The sequence below is a fragment of the Olea europaea genome, unplaced genomic scaffold, assembly GCF_002742605.1.
Source record: "Olea europaea var. sylvestris unplaced genomic scaffold, O_europaea_v1 scaffold2904, whole genome shotgun sequence".
NCBI classification, from domain to species: Eukaryota; Viridiplantae; Streptophyta; class Magnoliopsida; order Lamiales; family Oleaceae; genus Olea; species Olea europaea.
The window spans coordinates 47,107-68,619 of record NW_019247606.1 but is presented as its reverse complement, the minus strand read 5'-3'; the positions used below and the strand labels follow the sequence as shown (position 1 = coordinate 68,619).

The 21,513-nt window shown below is 31.7% G+C and overlaps 1 protein-coding gene across 1 annotated transcript; it reads right to left on the bottom strand.

The window, feature by feature from the left end:
* Positions 1-17,062: 17,062 nt before the first annotated feature.
* LOC111384388 (nuclear transcription factor Y subunit B-5-like) lies at positions 17,063-18,985 on the bottom strand. Its single transcript, XM_023008664.1, has 2 exons — positions 17,806-18,985; positions 17,063-17,548 (listed from the first exon to the last, which is right to left on the bottom strand). The coding sequence occupies exon 1, from the start codon at positions 18,816-18,818 to the stop codon at positions 18,387-18,389; it is 432 nt and encodes a 143-aa protein (XP_022864432.1). The 5' UTR covers positions 18,819-18,985; the 3' UTR covers positions 17,063-17,548; positions 17,806-18,386.
* Positions 18,986-21,513: the final 2,528 nt, after the last annotated feature.

The following is a 21,513-nucleotide window of genomic DNA, read 5'->3' as shown; positions in this document are numbered from 1 at the left end:
TATTTGTACATTATTTTCAACTTCTCAATTCACCCCTAATGCTGAAAGAATTATTCAATCAAATTGACAATAACTTTTTCCAGCGTTGTAAATCTTGCCAATTTGGTTTAATGTTTCAAACTGCACATTTATTCTCAGCATTTTTTTCCTATCTCAATGCATTGTAATTTTACATATATTGCATTATCAAAATAATTGGATGAAAAAATTAGGCTCTGACGATAAACTAATTATAATAGGGAGACCTGTGATGTTGGCATGATGTGTTATAAAAATTTTAAAACAAAATTGAGAAGTATTTTGTTCTAAATTAAATTTGTTGGAGGCATTTAACAAACAATAGTATTAAACTATTTATCGACATCCCAACTAATACTTATTAAAATGTTGAGATTTATGCCTACTAGGCACTAGCATTAACAAGACATGATCTTGATTATATAATTTAAAAATTATGCTCATAATTTAAAATTTGAATAGTAATTTTTTGAAATTCAAGTTGTTAACACCATACAATCATTTAATATGTATAAAAAATATCTAGATGATTAACCTGGAGGATGATGATGCCCTATTTATCATCCTGATTAATTTTCAAAAATACAGGAAATTCAATCCCTATATTAGCTAGTAATTGTTAATGAAAAACTTTCATAAAAGAGAACAAACGTCACATTGGATTAAATTGAAGAATCTTTTGGTTCTTCATTGAATATTCATTTAAAATCTTAATTTCACACCAGTATTAATCCAATGACAATCCAACTGATCATGTCAAATAATAAAGTCAAATTGAACCTTTAGTTCAATATAATATATAATTCAATGATTTAATTTCGAAGAATACGATTAAAGCTTATATAATTACATATCATTCAAGTAGTCAAACTAATTAATATCCTCATGACATTAGTTAAATGTTTTTTCAAGGATAAAGATGAATTCAAAATGATATGTTCTTCGAAAATGTGCTATTTCGAGAGTACATTATTTTTAATTATTTTTTCTTTCAGATCAATATGTCAATAATTTTCTGAAATATTGAAATTATAACCCATGATCTTCAAGAGCGATAAATTAATATTTTTCTTGAATATTAATAATATAGAAAATTATTTTATTTAAAAATTAAAACCCAATATTGAGTTGTTTAATTTGACTTCTTCAAGAACAAAATAAGATATATATTATTTAGGATATGTGTTATTTCAAGAACAATATATTTTATTATTACTTCTTCATGAGCAATGGATCAATATTTTTCTAGAATATAGGAATTGTAATATCATACTCTTTTGGAGTAATTAATATTCTTTTAGAATATTAATTATAATGTTGTGCTGCTTCAGGACCAACAAAATATTTTTAATAGACAGATTAACGAGTAACATTCTTCTACAATATTGGAATTGGAGTATTATGCTCTTCAATAGTAATAACATATTATTGTTTGAAAATAAATTGTATACCAGTTTATTCTCCAAGAATAAAAACATTATTTATATTTGATTTAATTTACTTATGCTTTTCGGGAGCAACTAAAATCTAATTAAAATATTTGTAAATGATATTGTGTTACTTCCGGAGTAACAATATTTTATAATATACAAATATAAGAGTATTAAATTCATAAACGATACCACGTATTAAAAAGAATAAGAATGTGATTATTAATCAAGAAGAAAAATTTAAATATAGATACACTAAGTTGACTGCTTGTATCTGCTAGAAAATTCAACTATCAGTTGATCAATTTGTCACATAAGAGTTTATTTTAAGAAAATAAACTGATGGTACATGTCTATTTCTTCCATGCAGTTTGTTTCCCCCCCTTCTTTTTTCCAGCTTTTCTCGATGGTCATCATTGCTTTCAAAATATTTTATGCCATATGCAAACTCCACCATGATGTACAAGTAAATTATAGAGAGGGGATATTTTAAAATTTGAGTGCAAAGACGCCATATTCCAATTGAGCGAAGAATTAGAAATTTATGTGGAAAGACGTATATTATTCAAAATTTGCATTTTGACATTGGTGAATAGATGAAAACGTTCGTGCTAATAACGTGTTAATGAAAAGAGAGAAAAAGAGAAGAGAATATAAGAGTCAAAACTCAAGTCTGTATTATTAAGAACCAGTACCCTACATTTATAGGGTCTAAATAAGATTTACAATTGCAATGAAATAAATTTTTTAAATTAGATAAGACTAATCTATATATTATGATAATACTAAATAATCATAAATAATTATCTCAATATTTTACAATAAAAAACATGATTTTTTAGAATCTTGAAATTAAAATTCAGTGATGTGATTGTCACGAATCAAAAGTTTAGTGATGGTCGATGAAATTTGCTTTACTTGATAGAAAGTGTGAAGATTTCATTACTTCCAACGGTCATGTCAAGAATTTTGTTAATTATTTTAATGAAAGACTAGTGGAGTGACCTAATTGCTTGCAAATTAAAGTATAATGGTGCGATTACTTTGAATTAAAGTTTTGTCTGGTTGCAAGTAAAAGTAAGTTTTAGTGGTGCGGCTGAAATTTACCCGACAACACATCTATTTAAGTCTTTTCAATTAATTTGAGGTCCACTATGTAAATCATTTTCCCTTTTCAATCAATGTTAGAATCACTGAAGAAACCATAGAATAAGATTGGGAATTTTTTTTTTCAGGAATATGAGGGGTAAAGTTTGTATAAATCTATCATTTGAACAGTTATATTCAGTGCACGATCTGAGCTATTATTTATCGATTTGGTCAGTTTTGTGTAAGATCTATACATACATGATTGTGCTACATATATATCAACACTTATAAGTTGGTGTACATACAGATGATGCGATGAGATATAATTTGGTTAGAATTTTTTCAAATAATAATAATAATAATAATAATTCTCCCTTCTCTTCTTGACATCTCATCTATTAGTCAAACTTTCTGTAACTTTTTATGTACAAGTAGCATTATTCACACAAGCATGTGTATATAATGGCTTGCCCAGAATTCATATTAACTAGTGGACCTAAGAGTCCGGATTGTCGATCCCACAAGGACTATTTTCTAGCATTTAATTTAATTTTTCTATAAATTCTATTTGATTAAAACAAATTAAAGGTTGTAAAATCTGGGTTTTAATCTAAATTCTAGAAAATAAATAAATGTTCACACAATTCGTTGGAAAATCAAATAATGAATGGATGTTAGGATAGAATAACTTCACCAATTGATCACATTTACATCTCAAATTAAAACTCAATTCTAATGTAGTGCTCGGTCGAATTCTCCTATTGTATTCAATTTACCCCTCTCGAGTTCTCATTAAGCCTATTCAACTCATTAAATTTCATATCTCTATATAAATTCAATTTAGTTAAACGAGTTCTATGTCTTAGGAATTCAATTATGACCGCAATAAATGGTATATGTATCTCTACTCGTTATACCAATGTACTAGATTTTACTACATGGTCTAAATCCAAAACTCATATCTCTATTTGTAAAGAATTCACAAAAATTATCAAATTATTGATCAGATAATTTAATACATTAAACTCATAGCAAAATCAACATATGGAAGAATTAAAAATTGAAAGTTTTAATAAGAGAATGTAAAAGATCCCAATTGGTTACATTATTCCCCTTAACAATGAATTTAGCTATTCATAATACAAGAAGAAAAGTAGGAATTTGTCTTAAAATACATCACCGAGTTTGTAATAAAGATGTAGAAGAAAAAGTAGAATTCTTGCACCAAGATCTCCTTCCTCTTCCAATGAATACTTCTAATCTTTCATTGTTTGGTGTTAATCTTCTTGAATTTCTCTTTTGAATCTCCCTTCTTGTTGTCTTCTCTCCAATATATCAAGAACCCTTCAAAAGTATGAGGAAGATGTATTTATAGGTGCCCCTCCATTTTATGTAGAAGTAGGGTTTTTATGGATTTAAAAACGGCCCAAAAAACGCGCCCTAGATCTTCAATCGCAGCGTCTAGGCACTGCCTCTCGGGTCCAAATTTCATCTTTTTTCAGTTTCGTAGCATGAATGTAGCGCCTAAGAGCCGTCTTTCTGCCCCAATTCCGTGTTTTTGACCTCTTCGTCCACTTTAATACTTCTTTTCACATCGCTTTTCCTAATCTTCAAAACAACACTAACAAACACATCAAAAATGTCCTATACTCACAAGATCTAGCATTTAATCAAGCTAAAATTTTGCAAAAATCATGAGTGAAACAAACTCATCAAATACCTCCAAACTTAATCATTTACTTGTCCTCGAGCAAACACCAAAACCCATAAAATAATTAATGGACGCACAAGCACAACTAAGACAAACAAAATCACTTAAAATAAATTTCGCTAGATAGCTTGCCTTCATGTCTCAGGATTAAAAACATAACTTCGATTTCATGAACCACTTCAAAACTATAATGCAAAAGCTAAATTCTCACAGATTCAATGCAAAACGAGTGTGTGTGTGTGTGGAGAGTCAAGTGCAACGCTGTACAATAATAAGTTGATCCAATTCTCGACCTTAGAAGTCAAATTTTTCCTTACTTTGCTCGTGGGATTCTCACACCCCAAACTTATTTTCTTTTCTCTTTCCAAGGGTGTAACCTAAGGTTAAATTTTCAATACTAATTTCTTACACCACTCAAGTTTGGTTAGATTTTACTGATTGTAGTTCCACATGTCAACAAATGAGGATTCTCCTTATTTTTGACTGCTTTAACCTCTAGGAATCAACTAAGTTACTAACCCCTTATCAAAGGTCTAATCCTCTAAAACAAGTATTCGGGGCTTAATCAAGGCATTTGATATCTAGTTTTTTTCTCTTTTTTTATTTTTTTATTTTTTTCTCATATGTATCTTTATTCTTTAATCACTCTTTGTGCAGACTTCTCTCCCTTAAACTTTCTAAATGACACCTGTAGCGAGTTTTAGGCCGATGACTCTCAAATCATTTGACTTTAGTGCACCAGATTTTAAACCCTTACAGGCTTAATCACTCAAGTCATAAAGGCTACGAAGAGACGATTCACAATGAGATTATTAAAGTTGTCCTCATTGGGATCTTTTTTTTTATGCGGTGATTAGTGCAATGCCTCTTATTAAATACCTATCCTCGAAAATTGACCTCTAACTTAAGGTTTTCACCCAATTTTCATTCTATTGATCTCAGACAATTCACACAAAAATTAACACACAAGAAATCCACATTTATCTCCAAATTTTCCTACAACAGTGCAATCATCCAAACGTCCTAAGTTTGGTTTAAGGGTATTGTGATGTTTAATGGTTGTTTGGGTTTAGCATCTAAGTTCTCTATTTCAACCTATAAACGTGAATCAATCTACTCATGCACAACGCTACAATCAACTCACGTGCAAAAATAATTTTCGTTTCACATGAATAAGTAAAAATCTAACTCAAACACATAACTCATCCACAATTCATAAATCAACGCATGTTCTCAATTACACATATCAATACCGGCAAGGTTATCTAACACACACAAACATGCAAAAACACGAAATGAATTTTTTTTTCTTTTTGAATAAAAATACAAACACATAAAACAAGCAAATCACACATAAGCATTCGAGAAACTCAACAATGTAAGCAAATGATGTCACTCCCCCAAACTTAACTGAAACATTGTCCTCAATGTGAAATTTAAAGGAAAAGGAGGAGGACTTCCCTGAAATGTCAGTATTGCCTATGATGTTGTGGTGTCTTGGTGTTGCATTTGATCGACTCTTCTTTTACATTCTCCCTCAAACTTGAGATTTGTCCCATTTTTCCATATCCATGTTGGTTTGAGTGTTTCGCGACGTCATGTTCCTGAAAATTTAAATTTGAAAAATTAAACTCATGGAACAAGGATTACTTAGCTCAAACATCTAATAACCAACTTAATTACTCCAAGACCTATGGGTAAAAGGGGTATGGGTGATGATTCATGAAAACTATAAATTAAACTATCCTAGAACTTTGAAAACAAAATAAATAAAATAAAATGAAAGTTTGGATTGCCTCCCAAGAAGCGCTTCTTTTAAGTCATTAGCTTGACTTGTGCCTCTTATTTGTCATGGTGGCTCAAACCAAGTTATTCCATCATTGCACTTCGTACAATTTTCATTGATGCAGTCCTTTTTTGCCCTCCAAATTTTGATTTGTCCATTCTTATCTCTACCAAGAAGTTCTCCAAAATTTGTTTTTTTGTTCTGATAGTTTCGTTGATCAGGTGGCTCTTCTTCATCAATTCTACAGCAATCATTTTTATTGGGAGGTTTCTCATATTGGATGTAAATATTGAATATCTCATGTTTGTCCTCCACCCTCAAGATTAGTTCTCCCTTCTTCATGTCAATAAGGGTTCGTCCCGTTGCTAAAAATGGCCAACCTAATATAATTGGAATGTCTAGATCTTCTGGTATGTCCAATACAACGAAATCCACAGGAAATATTAAATTTCCTACTTTTACGAGTACGTCCTCAACTTTGCCATGTGGCCTTGAGATTGTTTTATCAACGAGTTGTAGCGTTATTGATGTTGAGTTGACTTCACCTAGTCCCAATTTCCTGTAAGCAGAATACGACATTAGATTGATACTAGCACCAGTGTCACACAATGTATTAGTTGAATAGAAATTTCCAATTGAAACTGGTAAAGTAAAACTCCCTGGATCCTTCAATTTAGGAGGCAATTTTCTCTGGACTCTTGCACTACTTTGCTCAGTTAATGCCACAGTTTCAAACTCCGGAAGCTTTCTTTTCTTTGTCAACATCTCTTTCAAAAATTTCGTATAGCTTGAAATTTTTAGTATCGCATCAATGAACGGAACATTGATTTGGAGTTTCTTGAGAACATCGAGGAATTTTTCATAATTTGTGTCTTGTTTGTTCTTCTTGAGCTTTGAGGAAAAGGAATGGGAGGCATGTCAACTTTGTCTAGACTTGGTGCTTTGGCAGCTGATGTTTCTGTACTTTCTCTATTTTTAGTTGCGTTTGGTGCAGATTTTTCTACCCTTGTAGCTTCATCAATCACTTCTTGGTCATCTTTTCTTTTGGGTCTCTCTGTAGTGATCTCCGGCTCTTGTACCTTGCTCTTTGTATTTATGACATGAATATTTTATTCCATCGACTTCTTTCGAAGTCTTTGGGGAAACGGAACTGGAGGTACATATGCTTTCACTTTTAAGGGAGCACTGGGTAGATCGTTCTCCATTACTTTAATTGCCATCAACTGTTCCTTAGAATTTATCATTGTATTGCCTGACAATGTACCTTGTGGATGTTCTGCAAGTTGTTGTGCTATCTGATCAATTTGTGTCTCCAATTTCTTGATGGATGCTTGCTGATTTTGAAAGTTCGTGTCAATTTTCAAGAACACCTTGTTCGTCTTTTGCACATATTGTTGAAACATTTCCCCCAAACTTGGTCTTCTTTCTTGCTGAAAATTGTTACCATATGAGTTGAAATTACGGGAGCTATTTTGAATAAAGTTTACTTGTTCCTCTGAAGAAGTGAGCATCATGCAGCTCTTTGTAGCGTGATTTCTCCCATAATTCTCACATGCTGAACTGGCCATCATTGCATTTGCTCCATGTGTTTGCAATTTTACAAGTAACTCTACCTGTTTTATTAAAGCTGCTATCTGTGTATTAGTAGATGTTGTGCTTTCTAATTCACACGTTCCTGTTGCCTTTGGTGGTACCACTCTTTCTGATGAGAGCATTTAATGTGTGGTGGCAATTAACTCAAATAGGTCCATGGTTTGTTGCACTGATTTTCTTATGATTGATCCTCCAGCAGAGGCATCAACTTGAGATTTTGACAATGGTGTAAGTCTGGTGTAGAAGTATTGCACTTGGTTTCCTTGAGTGATTCCATGGTTTGGACATTTTCTCATTAGCTCATTAAATCTATTCCATGCCTCGTGATAACTTTCTCCCTCTTTCTGTTGAAAAGTTTGAATTTCCAATCCGATTTTAGCTTCTCTGGCTGGTGGGAAGAATTTGTTGTGGAATTTCCTGATCAATTCTTCCCATGTAGTAATGCTGGCATGAGGCTCCGCATCTAACCACTCCAATGCAGCATCTCTCAATGTAAATGAAAATAGTCATAATTTAATAGCATCTTCATTGACCCCCGGAGAATGGAAGTTCTGACAATTTCTGAGAAATCTGGAGATATGTGTGTTCGGATTCTTATGAGGTAGCCCGTAGAATTGCAGAGTGTTGCTCATCAAGTTAATCCAATTTGGCCTGATCTGAAAGTTATTCACCCCAAAATCTGGATACACAATACTGGAGCGCATGTGTACTGCTATAAGTGTCGGGAACATTGATACTGACAAATCACACTTATTTATTTCCCCTCGCTCATACTGTTGTTCTGATGGTACCACTCTTGCAGCCATTTGTCCAATCGGCTGAATAGGGATATGGATTTGTTGATTGTTAGCCATTTGACGTTGCTACTTTTGTTTGTGTTCTTTGCGTCTTCGTCTGAAGGTACGTTCTATCTCCAAATCAAACGATTCAAGATCATCGCTTTGGGCACGGAACATACAACAAACACAATTTTCTGTAAAAAATAAATAAATAAATCAAATAACAGTTAAAATAAAAATTAATTGAGACTAGAAGAAATAGTCACCGGCAATGGCGCCAAAAACTTTTTGTAAAATTTTGTTTCGCAAGTGTACGACCCGTAACAAATAATAGTGAACCTAAGAGTCCGGATTGTCGATCCCACAAGGACTATTTTCTAGCACTTAATTCAATTTTTCTTTAACTACCATTTGACTAAAACAAATTAAAGGTTGCAAAATCTGGGTTTTAATCTAGATTCTAAAAAATAAATGAATGTTCACACAATTGGTTGGAAAATCAAATAATGAATGGATGTTAGGGTAGAATAACTTTACCAATTGATCACCTTTACATCTCAAATTAAAACTCAATTCTAATGTAGTGCTCGATCGAATTCTCCTATTGTATTCAATTTACCCCTCTCGAGTTCTCATTGAGCCTATTCAACTCATTAAATTTCATATCTCTATGCAAATTCAACTTAGTTAAACGAGTTCTATGTCTTAGGAATTCAATTATGACCGCAATAAATGGTATATGCATCTCTACTCGTTATATCAATGTACTGGATTTTACTATATGGTCTAAATTCTAAACTCATATCTCTATTTGTAAAGAATTCACAAAAATTATCAAATTATTGATCAGATAATTTAATGCATTCAACTCATAGCAAAATCAACACATGGAAGAATTAAAAACTGAAAGTCTTAATAAGAAAATGTAAAAGATCCCAATTGGTTATATTATTCCCCCTAACAATGAATTTAGCTACTCATAATACAAGAAGAAAAGTAGAAATTTGTCTTAGAATCCATCACCGAGTTTGTAATAAAGATGTAAAAGAAAAAGTAGAATTCTTGCACCAAGATCTCCTTCCTCTTCCAATGAATGCTTCTAATCTTCAATTACTTGGTGTTAATTTTCTTGAATTTCTCTTTTGAATCTCCCTCTCCTCCCGTTGTCTGTGCCAGTTGCTACTTAACCCCTTGCCTTTACCTGCTACAGTCTGTCATCGAGTTGTCGCCAACGCCGAGCATCTCCGGTCTCAATGACTCGTGAGCAGTGAGCCTTTAACTCTCTTGACCCTTCTTTTAATTCATTTTTTAGTTTATCATTTGTGAGTTATGATTATGATTATGATAAATAAGTCAAGAAAAAAATCCCTACCTAATTCCTATATAAACGATTATTGGGAAAATTTTCAGATTATAAGTAATTTGAGCAATTTTGATTCTCCAATCGGAACATATTTTAATTGATTTTGTTAATACATAATCCTATTTAATTAAATTTAATATTAAATCGACTGTGATATGTTCTTGCAAGAGACTACGTGCATTGATCATTTGACCCTATTTAATTATATTTTAATTTGTATATGATTTTTACGTTGTAATGCATTTACGTATATATTGAAGAATTTTTAATATTATTTAATTAAATATTAATAAATGACATTGCTATTATGGTCGTTGACTATTGATAGGTAATGGTCAACAATTAACGATCGCCCTAACTGATCTCCAATTTTGGATCCATCATTTTTGACGAGTATATATTGAGCAAGCTTCCTTCATTCCTTCATTCACCAGAACAAAACCATGCTTTCTTTAATTTCATACAACAGTCTTTGTTTGCGGCATTGTATTTTAAGTGCAATGAGTGATTTCGATTTTTGGTCATTGTTGCATTTTTATGTTTAACATTCCATTAATTAGCACATCCTGTTCCCAATGACGATTTAAAAAAAAAAAATTCATTATGCTATATGTATATAATGGTTTATATACACATAATGTAGTAAGATATGATTAAGTTATAATTTTTTCAATCAAATAAAAAATATTTCACTCTCTTTTTTATTGTTCATTTGTATGTAAATCATTATGTAACTCTTTTTGTACAAGCATTATTTAAAAAAAAATCATTAAAGGGGCATAGAAAGACTTATTTGCCCATATATTTTTAAATAAACAAACAATTAATCATAAATACATAAGTTTGACAAAGAATTTGTCGTTTATTTTAAAGAACGCTAACAAAATATCAAGGCAAAAACTACAATAAGGAATGTGCTAATTAATTGAAAATTAAAAATAAGAACGTGACAAAAAATTTAGAAAAATAAAATAAGTTTGAGAACATTCATTGTAATTGAAATGTGACGCAACAAACCAAAATGGTTGTTTGTACCCATTTCAAAAACCAAATGGTGATGTTCAAATCACATAGTCTATGTTTGGTCTTGTTTATAAATTGTTTAATTTTTATTAATGTTCAAATCTCTTCTTTTCCATATTCCAAAAAGCTTACAAGTATTATTCATCACTCATATCTATCAATTTGTTATTTAAACCATAGATAATACTTTCCAAACATGTTTATATATCGCTTATTATTTTGAAAATTTTATCGTTCCAGTTAGATAGCATTGCATGGCCATTTAATGAAGGAAAATTGGCACAAATGGTCCTTAATTTGTTAGGTTGCTGCACAATTGGTCTGTAACTTTAAAATTTGATGCACAGCCTAAACCTTCCTCTTCAATGAGTGTAATTAGTTCTTTTGGATGGTTTACATCCTAATGATCTTTAGAAACTTCAAACTTTTAATAAAAAGACTAAAATATCCTTATTTTAATTACACAAAGAATAAACGTGGAAAATAATTATTAAAACATATGGCAAAAAGTACAATCCATCCTACCAATCAATTTCTCATGAAAGCATTTTCAATGCAATCGTAGATTGATTTAGCACTAGTGCAATATAAGCAAAATAGAAGGTATTTAGAAAATGCCTTTCTAATGCAAGTTGATAAGGACTCCCATCAAGATAATGTAATAGAGAAATAGTAGATATCGAAATACTTTCAATTAGAGGTGGGCGCGGGTCGGTTCGTTTCGGTTCTAAAGAAAATCGAATCGAATCAAAATTTTCGGGTATCTAGTAAATGAAACCGTCGGGTCCAAATATAATTATGGAACCGTTCGGGTTCGGTTCGGTTCTGTACTATAATTAAATTTTTTAACATTTATAACAACATTATATAAATAAAACTAATGATACATTCAATGATTTTGGAATGTCAGAGACTAGTAGACTACCTTATTCAAACGATCGCTATGGTCAAAGTTTCGGTCGGCGGAGGTCACAGTTTCGATCGGAGGTCACAGCTTCAGCGGACGATTGTATAGGTTTTGAAATGTTAGCGACGCTGCGAGAGTGAGTGTGAGAGTCAAGACAACGTTATGCACTCTAATGTAGGTTTTTATGGTTATTTAGTGGATTGGACCTTGTTAGGCTAAAAAATGAAACAATAAAATGGGTAATTGGGCCAAAAATTAAAAAATTAGAAATAAAACAAATTATTGGGTCAAAAATTTGGATTTAGAAATTGTTAATTTGTTTAGAAAAAATTAAAATTAAAATAATTTGATTTACTCAATATAAAAAAAAATTAGAAAGATTCGATTTTTCGGTTCTTGGTCTAGAATCGAGAACCGAACCGTACCCGTCGGTTCTCAATTCACATACCCTTTCGAGTATTTAATTTGACAAGAACCGTCGAGTTCGGTTCGACTAGGATCGGATTCGGTTCGAGAGATTTGCCCAACCCTATTTTCAATCTATATAACATCAATATTTAATGAGCATACTTAGTTTCAAACTTGGTTTCCCATATATCTATGGATTGTTAGTTATGTGTCTTTTATTTTCTTACAATAATAACTCAACCACATATATATATACATGTGAAATACAAATTTTGCTGAGTTAGCACATCTAACATAGCTTCTATATAAATGAACATCATTTTGTTGAAGATCCTATGAACTTGCAGAAATTTTTTTAAACACATTCTCTTTTGCTTATATGACATAAATTCTTTTCAAACATGTTTATATGTCGCTCCATTTTCTTTTTTTCTTTTTGGGTGTCATTTCCGTTAGATATAATGTCCGCATATCATGGCCATTAAATGAAGAAAAATTGCGCAAATGGTCCCTAATCTATGGGGTAGATGCACAGTTGGTCCATAACCTTAAAATTTGACGCACGCATTCTTAACCTTCCACTTAATGAGTGTAATTAGTTCTTTTGGATGGTTTCCGTCCTATTGATCGTTAAAAGCGTCAAATTTTTAATAAAAGGACTAAAATATTCTTATTTTAGTGGAAAACAATTATTAGAATATATGACAAAAAGAACAATCCATCATACCAGAACAATTTTTCATGAGAGTATCTTCAACGCAACCATATAGATCGATTTAACACTAATGCCATATAAGCAAAATAGAAGGTATTTAAAAAAAATGCCTTTTCAATGGGACTCCCATCAAGATAATGTAATAGAGAAAAAATAGATATTGGAATACTTTCAATCTATATGGCATCAATGTTTGATGAGTATACTTTGTTCAAAATTGGTTTTCAATGCATTTTATGAATTGCTATTTATGTGTCCTTTATTTTTTCCAAGTAGGTTATAGATTTCTATTACAATGTTTTCGCTCCCGTTCTGGACATTGAAAGGTGGGAAATCTCAACCACAAAATGTTTAATGGAGCGAGGATGGGGAACATAGTAATTTTTAAAAAAAAATTCTTTTTATCCTTTTCAATTCAAATAATAGAATTTTTAAAAATAAAAAAATTAAATAGGATGGTAAATGAGATTTTTTTAACCCCATCTTGCCCTGATCTCTCCGTCTTCCAAAAATCTATGTCGGGTGGGGGCGCGCATGCCCTGTCCCGTGAAGAGAAAAAATAAAATAGTAATAATAAAATAAACGGGATGGCTAACGGGGCTAGCCGTTGTCCCGCCCACTGCCATCACTAGATAGTAAGGACTATCTAGTTGCCATTCTTATCCTAGAAGTAGTGCTTTAAAAGGCGTTAAGCGTGTCAAGATAGCAACACCAATCTCAAGTCTTACAAACCAACGTTCCTACATGAAGATTAGGCATATAAAAACATTTTTTAATATTTTTAGTTACTCATTAGTAATTAAATAACTAATTTAGTTCAATGAAAACAAATAAATTATAAATATATAATTACTTGATCATCTAAACTGGACATTCTCTAAGTTTCCAAGGATTAGATAATTGAAAATTAAAAGCAGAAGATCCCTTTTAGGAGCGAAGAAGTCGTCCATACTAATTTAGTGCCTAATTCCAAGTAGGTTATAGATTTCTATTACAATGTTTTCGCTCCCGTTCTGGACATTGAAAGGTGGGAAATCTCAACCACAAAATGTTTAATGGAGCGAGGATGGGGAACATAGTAATTTTTAAAAAAAAATTCTTTTTATCCTTTTCAATTCAAATAATAGAATTTTTAAAAATAAAAAAATTAAATAGGATGGTAAATGAGATTTTTTTAACCCCATCTTGCCCTGATCTCTCCGTCTTCCAAAAATCTATGTCGGGGTGGGGGCGCGCATGCCCTGTCCCGTGAAGAGAAAAAATAAAATAATAATAATAAAATAAACGGGATGGCTAACGGGGCTAGCCGTTGTCCCGCCCACTGCCATCACTAGATAGTAAGGACTATCTAGTTGCCATTCTTATCCTAGAAGTAGTGCTTTAAAAGGCGTTAAGCGTGTCAAGATAGCAACACCAATCTCAAGTCTTACAAACCAACGTTCCTACATGAAGATTAGGCATATAAAAACATTTTTTAATATTTTTAGTTACTCATTAGTAATTAAATAACTAATTTAGTTCAATGAAAACAAATAAATTATAAATATATAATTACTTGATCATCTAAACTGGACATTCTCTAAGTTTCCAAGGATTAGATAATTGAAAATTAAAAGCAGAAGATCCCTTTTAGGAGCGAAGAAGTCGTCCATACTAATTTAGTGCCTAATTCCAAGTAGGTTATTCAGTCCAAGAAGAAATAATTGGATTTTTATTTTTATTTAAAAAAAAAAAATCACACGCCTTTTGGTGCCTAAGCTTGTTTAGTCCGCAATAGGCCTTCAAAAAGGAGTTGAGTGCAATTTTTCAAGCCTTGCTCATATGTGGAGCATTTCGAAAGTACCTCACCTAGACGATGTCATTACACGATTTTTAGAACATTGACTACAAGTAGGTTTAATCATGTTAATACTGCATTTGTCCATATTTTTTTCTTGTATTGGAGGTCAAGTTTATGCCCTTGACCCTCATAAATTAATTAATTTTCGATTTATAATTATGAAGTAGTTTCAATTCTAGCCCTCCCTAATCTTTCGTTTTAATTATTTACATCTTTTAATTACTAGGTAACAATTGATATGGTTTCCCCCTAAAAAAAAAAAAAAAAAGGTTCAACAGATTGTGTTGCAAGAGTTAGATGTGAGCAGTACAAGTTGAAAGGCTACCAGACTATTTGGAGGGTAGGTGGCATAGATACCAAACAAACCTGATCCCTATCTATCATTGTAGAAGCAGTTTTTATGAAAAATTATGGTTCTTAGGTATCCAATCAATTAAGAAATTGAAAATTAAAAGCAGAAGATCCCTTTTAGGAGCGAAGAAGTCGTCCATACTAATTTAGTGCCTAATTCCAAGTAGGTTATTCAGTCCAAGAAGAAATAATTGGATTTTTATTTTTATTTAAAAAAAAAAAATCACACGCCTTTTGGTGCCTAAGCTTGTTTAGTCCGCAATAGGCCTTCAAAAAGGAGTTGAGTGCAATTTTTCAAGCCTTGCTCATATGTGGAGCATTTCGAAAGTACCTCACCTAGACGATGTCATTACACGATTTTTAGAACATTGACTACAAGTAGGTTTAATCATGTTAATACTGCATTTGTCCATATTTTTTTCTTGTATTGGAGGTCAAGTTTATGCCCTTGACCCTCATAAATTAATTAATTTTCGATTTATAATTATGAAGTAGTTTCAATTCTAGCCCTCCCTAATCTTTCGTTTTAATTATTTACATCTTTTAATTACTAGGTAACAATTGATATGGTTTCCACCTAAAAAAAAAAAAAAAAGGTTCAACAGATTGTGTTGCAAGAGTTAGATGTGAGCAGTACAAGTTGAAAGGCTCCCAGACTATTTGGAGGGTAGGTGGCATAGATACCAAACAAACCTGATCCCTATCTATCATTGTAGAAGCAGTTTTTATGAAAAATTATGGTTCTTAGGTATCCAATCAATTAAGCCCTCAAACCAAGGAAGCTTCAACGAAAATAAAAGACTTTAAACCGAAGTTACTCGATTTTCTCTCGGTTGACACGCCGATCGGGATCAGCTTAGATACCAAAATCTTGAATATATATATTATTAAGTAATAGTATGCTCTTCTAATGTACAAAATTAGCTGCTCTTACGCCACCATGTCTCCTTCAGTGAGGTCTTATTCTTTTCTTCAAATTTTTATACATAATTCTGCTAAGTATTAGAGCCTCTTATGACATCTAATTAAATTACTAGACCAATATTAACATGAAAAGGTAATATCTGTTTCTAACACATATATGCCAATTTATTTATTTATTAATTAACTAAAAAAAAAAAAAAAAAATTATCCTGCACATTGATCGTGTTATAACAAGACAACCATGTAGACTTCAGATAAAGGATATGAAATGAAATCGATTATGATGTATATTATTCCTTTCTTAGTCAATTACTTGATGAAAATATCCTCAAACTAAGGCTATCATTTTCCAAGACAATGGAGTCAACATCCACACTTGTGGAATGGGTATATGATTAATTGCTTAGTCCACTTTGAGAATATATATATATACAAGAAGTTGATAAGGAAATTATTAGGTTCTTAGGTATCCAATCAATTAAGACCTCAAACCAAGGAAGCTTCAACGAAAATAAAAGACTTTAAACCGAAGTTACTCGATTTTCTCTCGGTTGACACGCCGATCGGGATCAGCTTAGATACCAAAATCTTGAATATATATATTATTAAGTAATAGTATGCTCTTCTAATGTACAAAATTAGCTGCTCTTACGCCACCATGTCTCCTTCAGTGAGGTCTTATTCTTTTCTTCAAATTTTTATACATAATTCTGCTAAGTATTAGAGCCTCTTATGACATCTAATTAAATTACTAGACCAATATTAACATGAAAAGGTAATATCTGTTTCTAACACATATATGCCAATTTATTTATTTATTAATTAACTTAAAAAAAAAAAAAAAAATTATCCTGCACATTGATCGTGTTATAACAAGACAACCATGTAGACTTCAGATAAAGGATATGAAATGAAATCGATTATGATGTATATTATTCCTTTCTTAGTCAATTACTTGATGAAAATATCCTCAAACTAAGGCTATCATTTTCCAAGACAATGGAGTCAACATCCACACTTGTGGAATGGGTATATGATTAATTGCTTAGTCCACTTTGAGAATATATATATATATACAAGAAGTTGATAAGGAAATTATTAAAAAAAAAAAATTCTCACGACAAACCAAGCATTTCTAGACCAACAAAATCCTGTTTCTGGTATCTAGGGTTTCAAACAGGAAATTTTTTTGTTCCTTTTGAGGAATTTTTGTACTGCCATAACTCTATTTCATAACCAATCTCAAAAAAAAAAATTGTAACTCATCTAACTAGTTCAAACAGTAATAACCTTTATATATGCTTTAAGTGAGTCAAATCCCTTTTTTTAGATCGAATTTCAAACATTTTTACGCGCAAAATATGAATGACAAATTGTACGCACCTATGAATCACACACCATGTGTGTGCACACTTGATCTCATATATATTTAATCATATATGCTTAAACAATCTTTCTTGCGTCCAATTAAGTTAGGATCTAAACTGTGGAAATATTGAAAATACCTGAAGGAGCAGCCGCTGGGCATTTCACTAGGTGTCTTTTGTATGTTTGAATTCAACATTAGTTGAACACAATCCCTGAATTTATACGTTCATATCTTTAATCACCCTATCAAAATGATTTTCAACATCAATTCAATATGCAAGAACAACTTAAAATAATTCAATTAACTTACCAAATAAGAACAGGTAAAAAGCCAATATAAGTAGTTACATGCAAGCCCTGACAATCATATATATTAAGTGTCCACTTATATGAATGTACAATAATTAATCCATACACAAACATGATACATATATAATATAAGCAAATATCAAGATTTATTTATATTATTGGAATAATGGAAGAAGACGAAGAGATCTTACTTTTATTCTATATCGATCTCCTGATCATGATCAAGCTTGACCAAAGATACCACCTTCAGCATAATTCCTGTTGCCTTTAATTGAATCAAAACGCCAATAGAGTATACTATACAGATAAAATTAGACAAGAACAGTAATACATAAACCCTAATTTGAAATTAATTATTGTAGTGAAACATAGAGAATATAGATCCCACAATTATCTGTAGACTGCAAGCTTATTACATCAAACCCAAAAATCACTAGCCTAATTATTGCAGAAACACAAGGGTTTATTAGTTTCCAGGTTAAGGTAATCAAAAGTTAAAATTTGTAAGAAAAACAGGCAATTTTTGGAGTCATAGATCTGAACTCCCTTCAAGATTTCTGGACCAAAAAAGAAGCAAAGAACAGTAAAAATTCCACAGTATAAATTTTGCATCAAAGTTCAACCAAGGGGTAAGCACAAATCCCCTAACCTAATATATTAGTTTGGTGCATACTTCTATTCATAATACACTGACGTTGGATGGGTGTGGGGTGAGGTGGGGTGGGGACTGAAGGCTTCCTCACAGTGGTTTCACTTCAAGTTTTGAACTATATCAATCCCTTTCTTCATTGTTTGAAGATTTGTTCTGATTAGCCCTATCTCCTTCTGCTTCCCTATACTTATGCAAATACCTCCTGAGTGATTCTGCATAATCATCAAATCCTAAACTTCCCAAAGCCCAACAAATGTCATCTCCATTAACTGTTTTCCTCTTCTCCTTGTGGCATTTATCAGATGCTTCTCCAGTAACAAAGCTAATGAATTCTGATACACATTCTTGCGTGGTTTCTTTAGCTTCTTTAGAGATTTTCGCATTCGGAGGAAGGATCTGCTTCATTATCCGGCTGACATTAGCTATAGGTAGCAACCGATCTTGCTCCTTAATGGTGCCTTGATCCTCCTCTACTGAGTCATGAATACTAGCATCAGCTGCATAAATATTGTATTTGAGCCTTTCAGAACTTGACTCTATATTATCAACCATATTTCTATAAAGAGAATACCTTGATCCTGTAAATCACAGACACGTTGCTTATGTCTATCAATTGCCTCTATATAGACGAGTTACGGTTTTATAAAATTATTTTTGCTGATTCATCTCATTTAAAACTTTAATCTTTACATAGAACAGTTATCGATATATGAAATTATTGATTTAACCGCCTCATTTAAACCGTAAGCTATATATAGCCGAGCTATGGTTATATGGATTGTTTTCAATATAAGATGCACAATTTTCATGAAAGTTTTGAATTTTTACTCAGTTAGTATATTGAACTATATTGAACCACTCTATCTAAAAGCTCTAAGTGGAGATACATTTAGTTTAAAAAAAATATTATTCTTCAAATTTTGAATGCATTAGTACATTATAATGATCCAATTTAATTAAAATAAATTTAAAGTTTAACATAACGTGGCAGTCTTAAGATGCCAATAACATAGTCAAAATCCTTGGGAGAAGGGGTGGGTTTGGGTGGGGGCATGGCAGTGGCAGACAAAATTCCATTTACAGTAGGAGTTAGGGCACTTTTCTTTAGTATTGAAATATTTGTATGATGATTTCTGGGAGCATTCCAAAACCCTAAATCTTTAAAAAAAAAAAAAGACCAGAAAATTGATTAGCTCAAATGGTCCCCTCCCTCTCGAGTTGGCCATTAATCTTTAATGCCCCGATTCATGAATTTCACTGGTTAGGCTTAACTATATTGTTCTTGAACTGTGTCTGTGACAGTGAGCTTAGTACCAAACAAAACGTAGAAAGATCCACAGCCGGATTAAAATCAAAATACACCAATGTTTGTGTGTGTGTGTATATATATATAGACACATATAATTATAATTTCTATGTCATTTATGGATGTGTTTAAGGACATATTGGTTAAACTAGATTCTTCGTTTGGATCAATCAAAACCCACTTCAAAGTCCAAACTATACAAGTTTAATTCTTTCAAAATATTCACCTTTCTCGAGGTAGATGATGATATTTATACATATGGATTTTTTATATATACCTTAGTATCATATAATATGTATCATTTCACCACTTTAGTATACCTAATTTATCACAAATCTGACCTAGTTTTGTGTATAAAATTGTGTAAGTTGATCCATTCGAGGAATCTTTACACATAAAAGGAAATATAGTGACTTGCTATGTTGTTAATGACATGAAGTTAATTTGTTGTTGAGTTATATATGTTAAACTAACATATTTACTAAATATATCCTCTTTAGTTTCAAGATTTGATCTCTTAAAGATATCATTGACTACTATTACCATGCTATTGGATTTAGTTTCTAAGCTCAAGTTGGTTTCGACAACACATCAAAGAAATAAAATATTTTCAATTCTCTGTTATATCGCGATGGCCTCTAAATTCTTTAAGGTTATTGACATATTAGTTTGATTTGTCTAATCTCTATTGTAACGTTGAAATGCGCCTTTTTTAACAATTTTTTTGAAAGGAAAGTTACACATTTCCTTCTTTTGGAATTTCATTCCGGACTACATTTGGTTTATAATTGTTAATTATAGAAGTAATAGAGTGGAAACATGAAAGATGGAAGGGAAAGTATAAAGACAACTCCTTACAAGCTTAGGTCCAAATTAGACTGAAAACCTGTCAGTTATATGACTCAAATGCTGACCCATGTTTTTGGATTAGGAAGGCCACTAGGACATGTAAAGGAGTGATCTATTGTCAATTAGGCATACTAATTATCGGCGGAGCTATATTAAGTAATTAAATATCACTATCTTATTGCTATTGATAAACTAAATCAGCACTCAGCATTGTGAAAATGACTCATTATTCATCTTAAATTTATCTGTTCAAGCATTAAAAAACTTAAAATTAATCCCTTATGAGTCAGTCTGCTTTTTTAATTAAGTGAACATCAGGTGCTCAAAGAAGATATGCGTCACCTTCTAATACGAGGGACACTTGGAGCCTCACTAGTTAGAGACATAGATATAAAGAAAACTAAGACAGCAACGTTAAGTTTTTGATTCACATAATTAAATTCTTTTTCTAGATTAATCTAGGTAAAGTAGGTAATTGAGCTTGATAGTGTTGGGAAGTCAATCTAAGCTTGTGAATGAATCTTAAATAAAATTCAAGATATAGAAAATCTTCAATAATTGCATAGATTGAGTCTTGAAGAAAGAAATATGAATTTATTCTATTAGTTTGTTTCATGAATACGTACCAATTTTATTAGAGCAAGAATATATGATTTCGAGCATACACATTAAATAAAATCCTCCTACTAAGTATAAATGGGAGCCTTAGGTTTGTACTCAAAAGCATGAAGAAAGATGTGAAGTGAATTTTGCAAGACAATTGTGAGGAGTAACAGTAGAGAAACAAATTCCAAGTGAGAAATGATCATTGTTTAAGAATAACATTTTTCTCCTAGAATGTTCTCGTGACTTTGGGTAAGTGTGTTTGGTTTATTGTGAGTCGTCCTTCATTTTCAATGAAGTAGTATCAGAGCTTTGTTCAAAGAATTTTTAGAAATAGTATCAAACTAACAAATTTCAGCCCATAACTTCATAAATTCAGTGGGAAAGAATTATAACCAGTGGAGTAACTTTCAAGACTTGTGGGTAGAAAATGAATTTTAAAAAAGGGAGAATAAGGCGAATTACTCTGGGTCATCAAAACATGCTTAA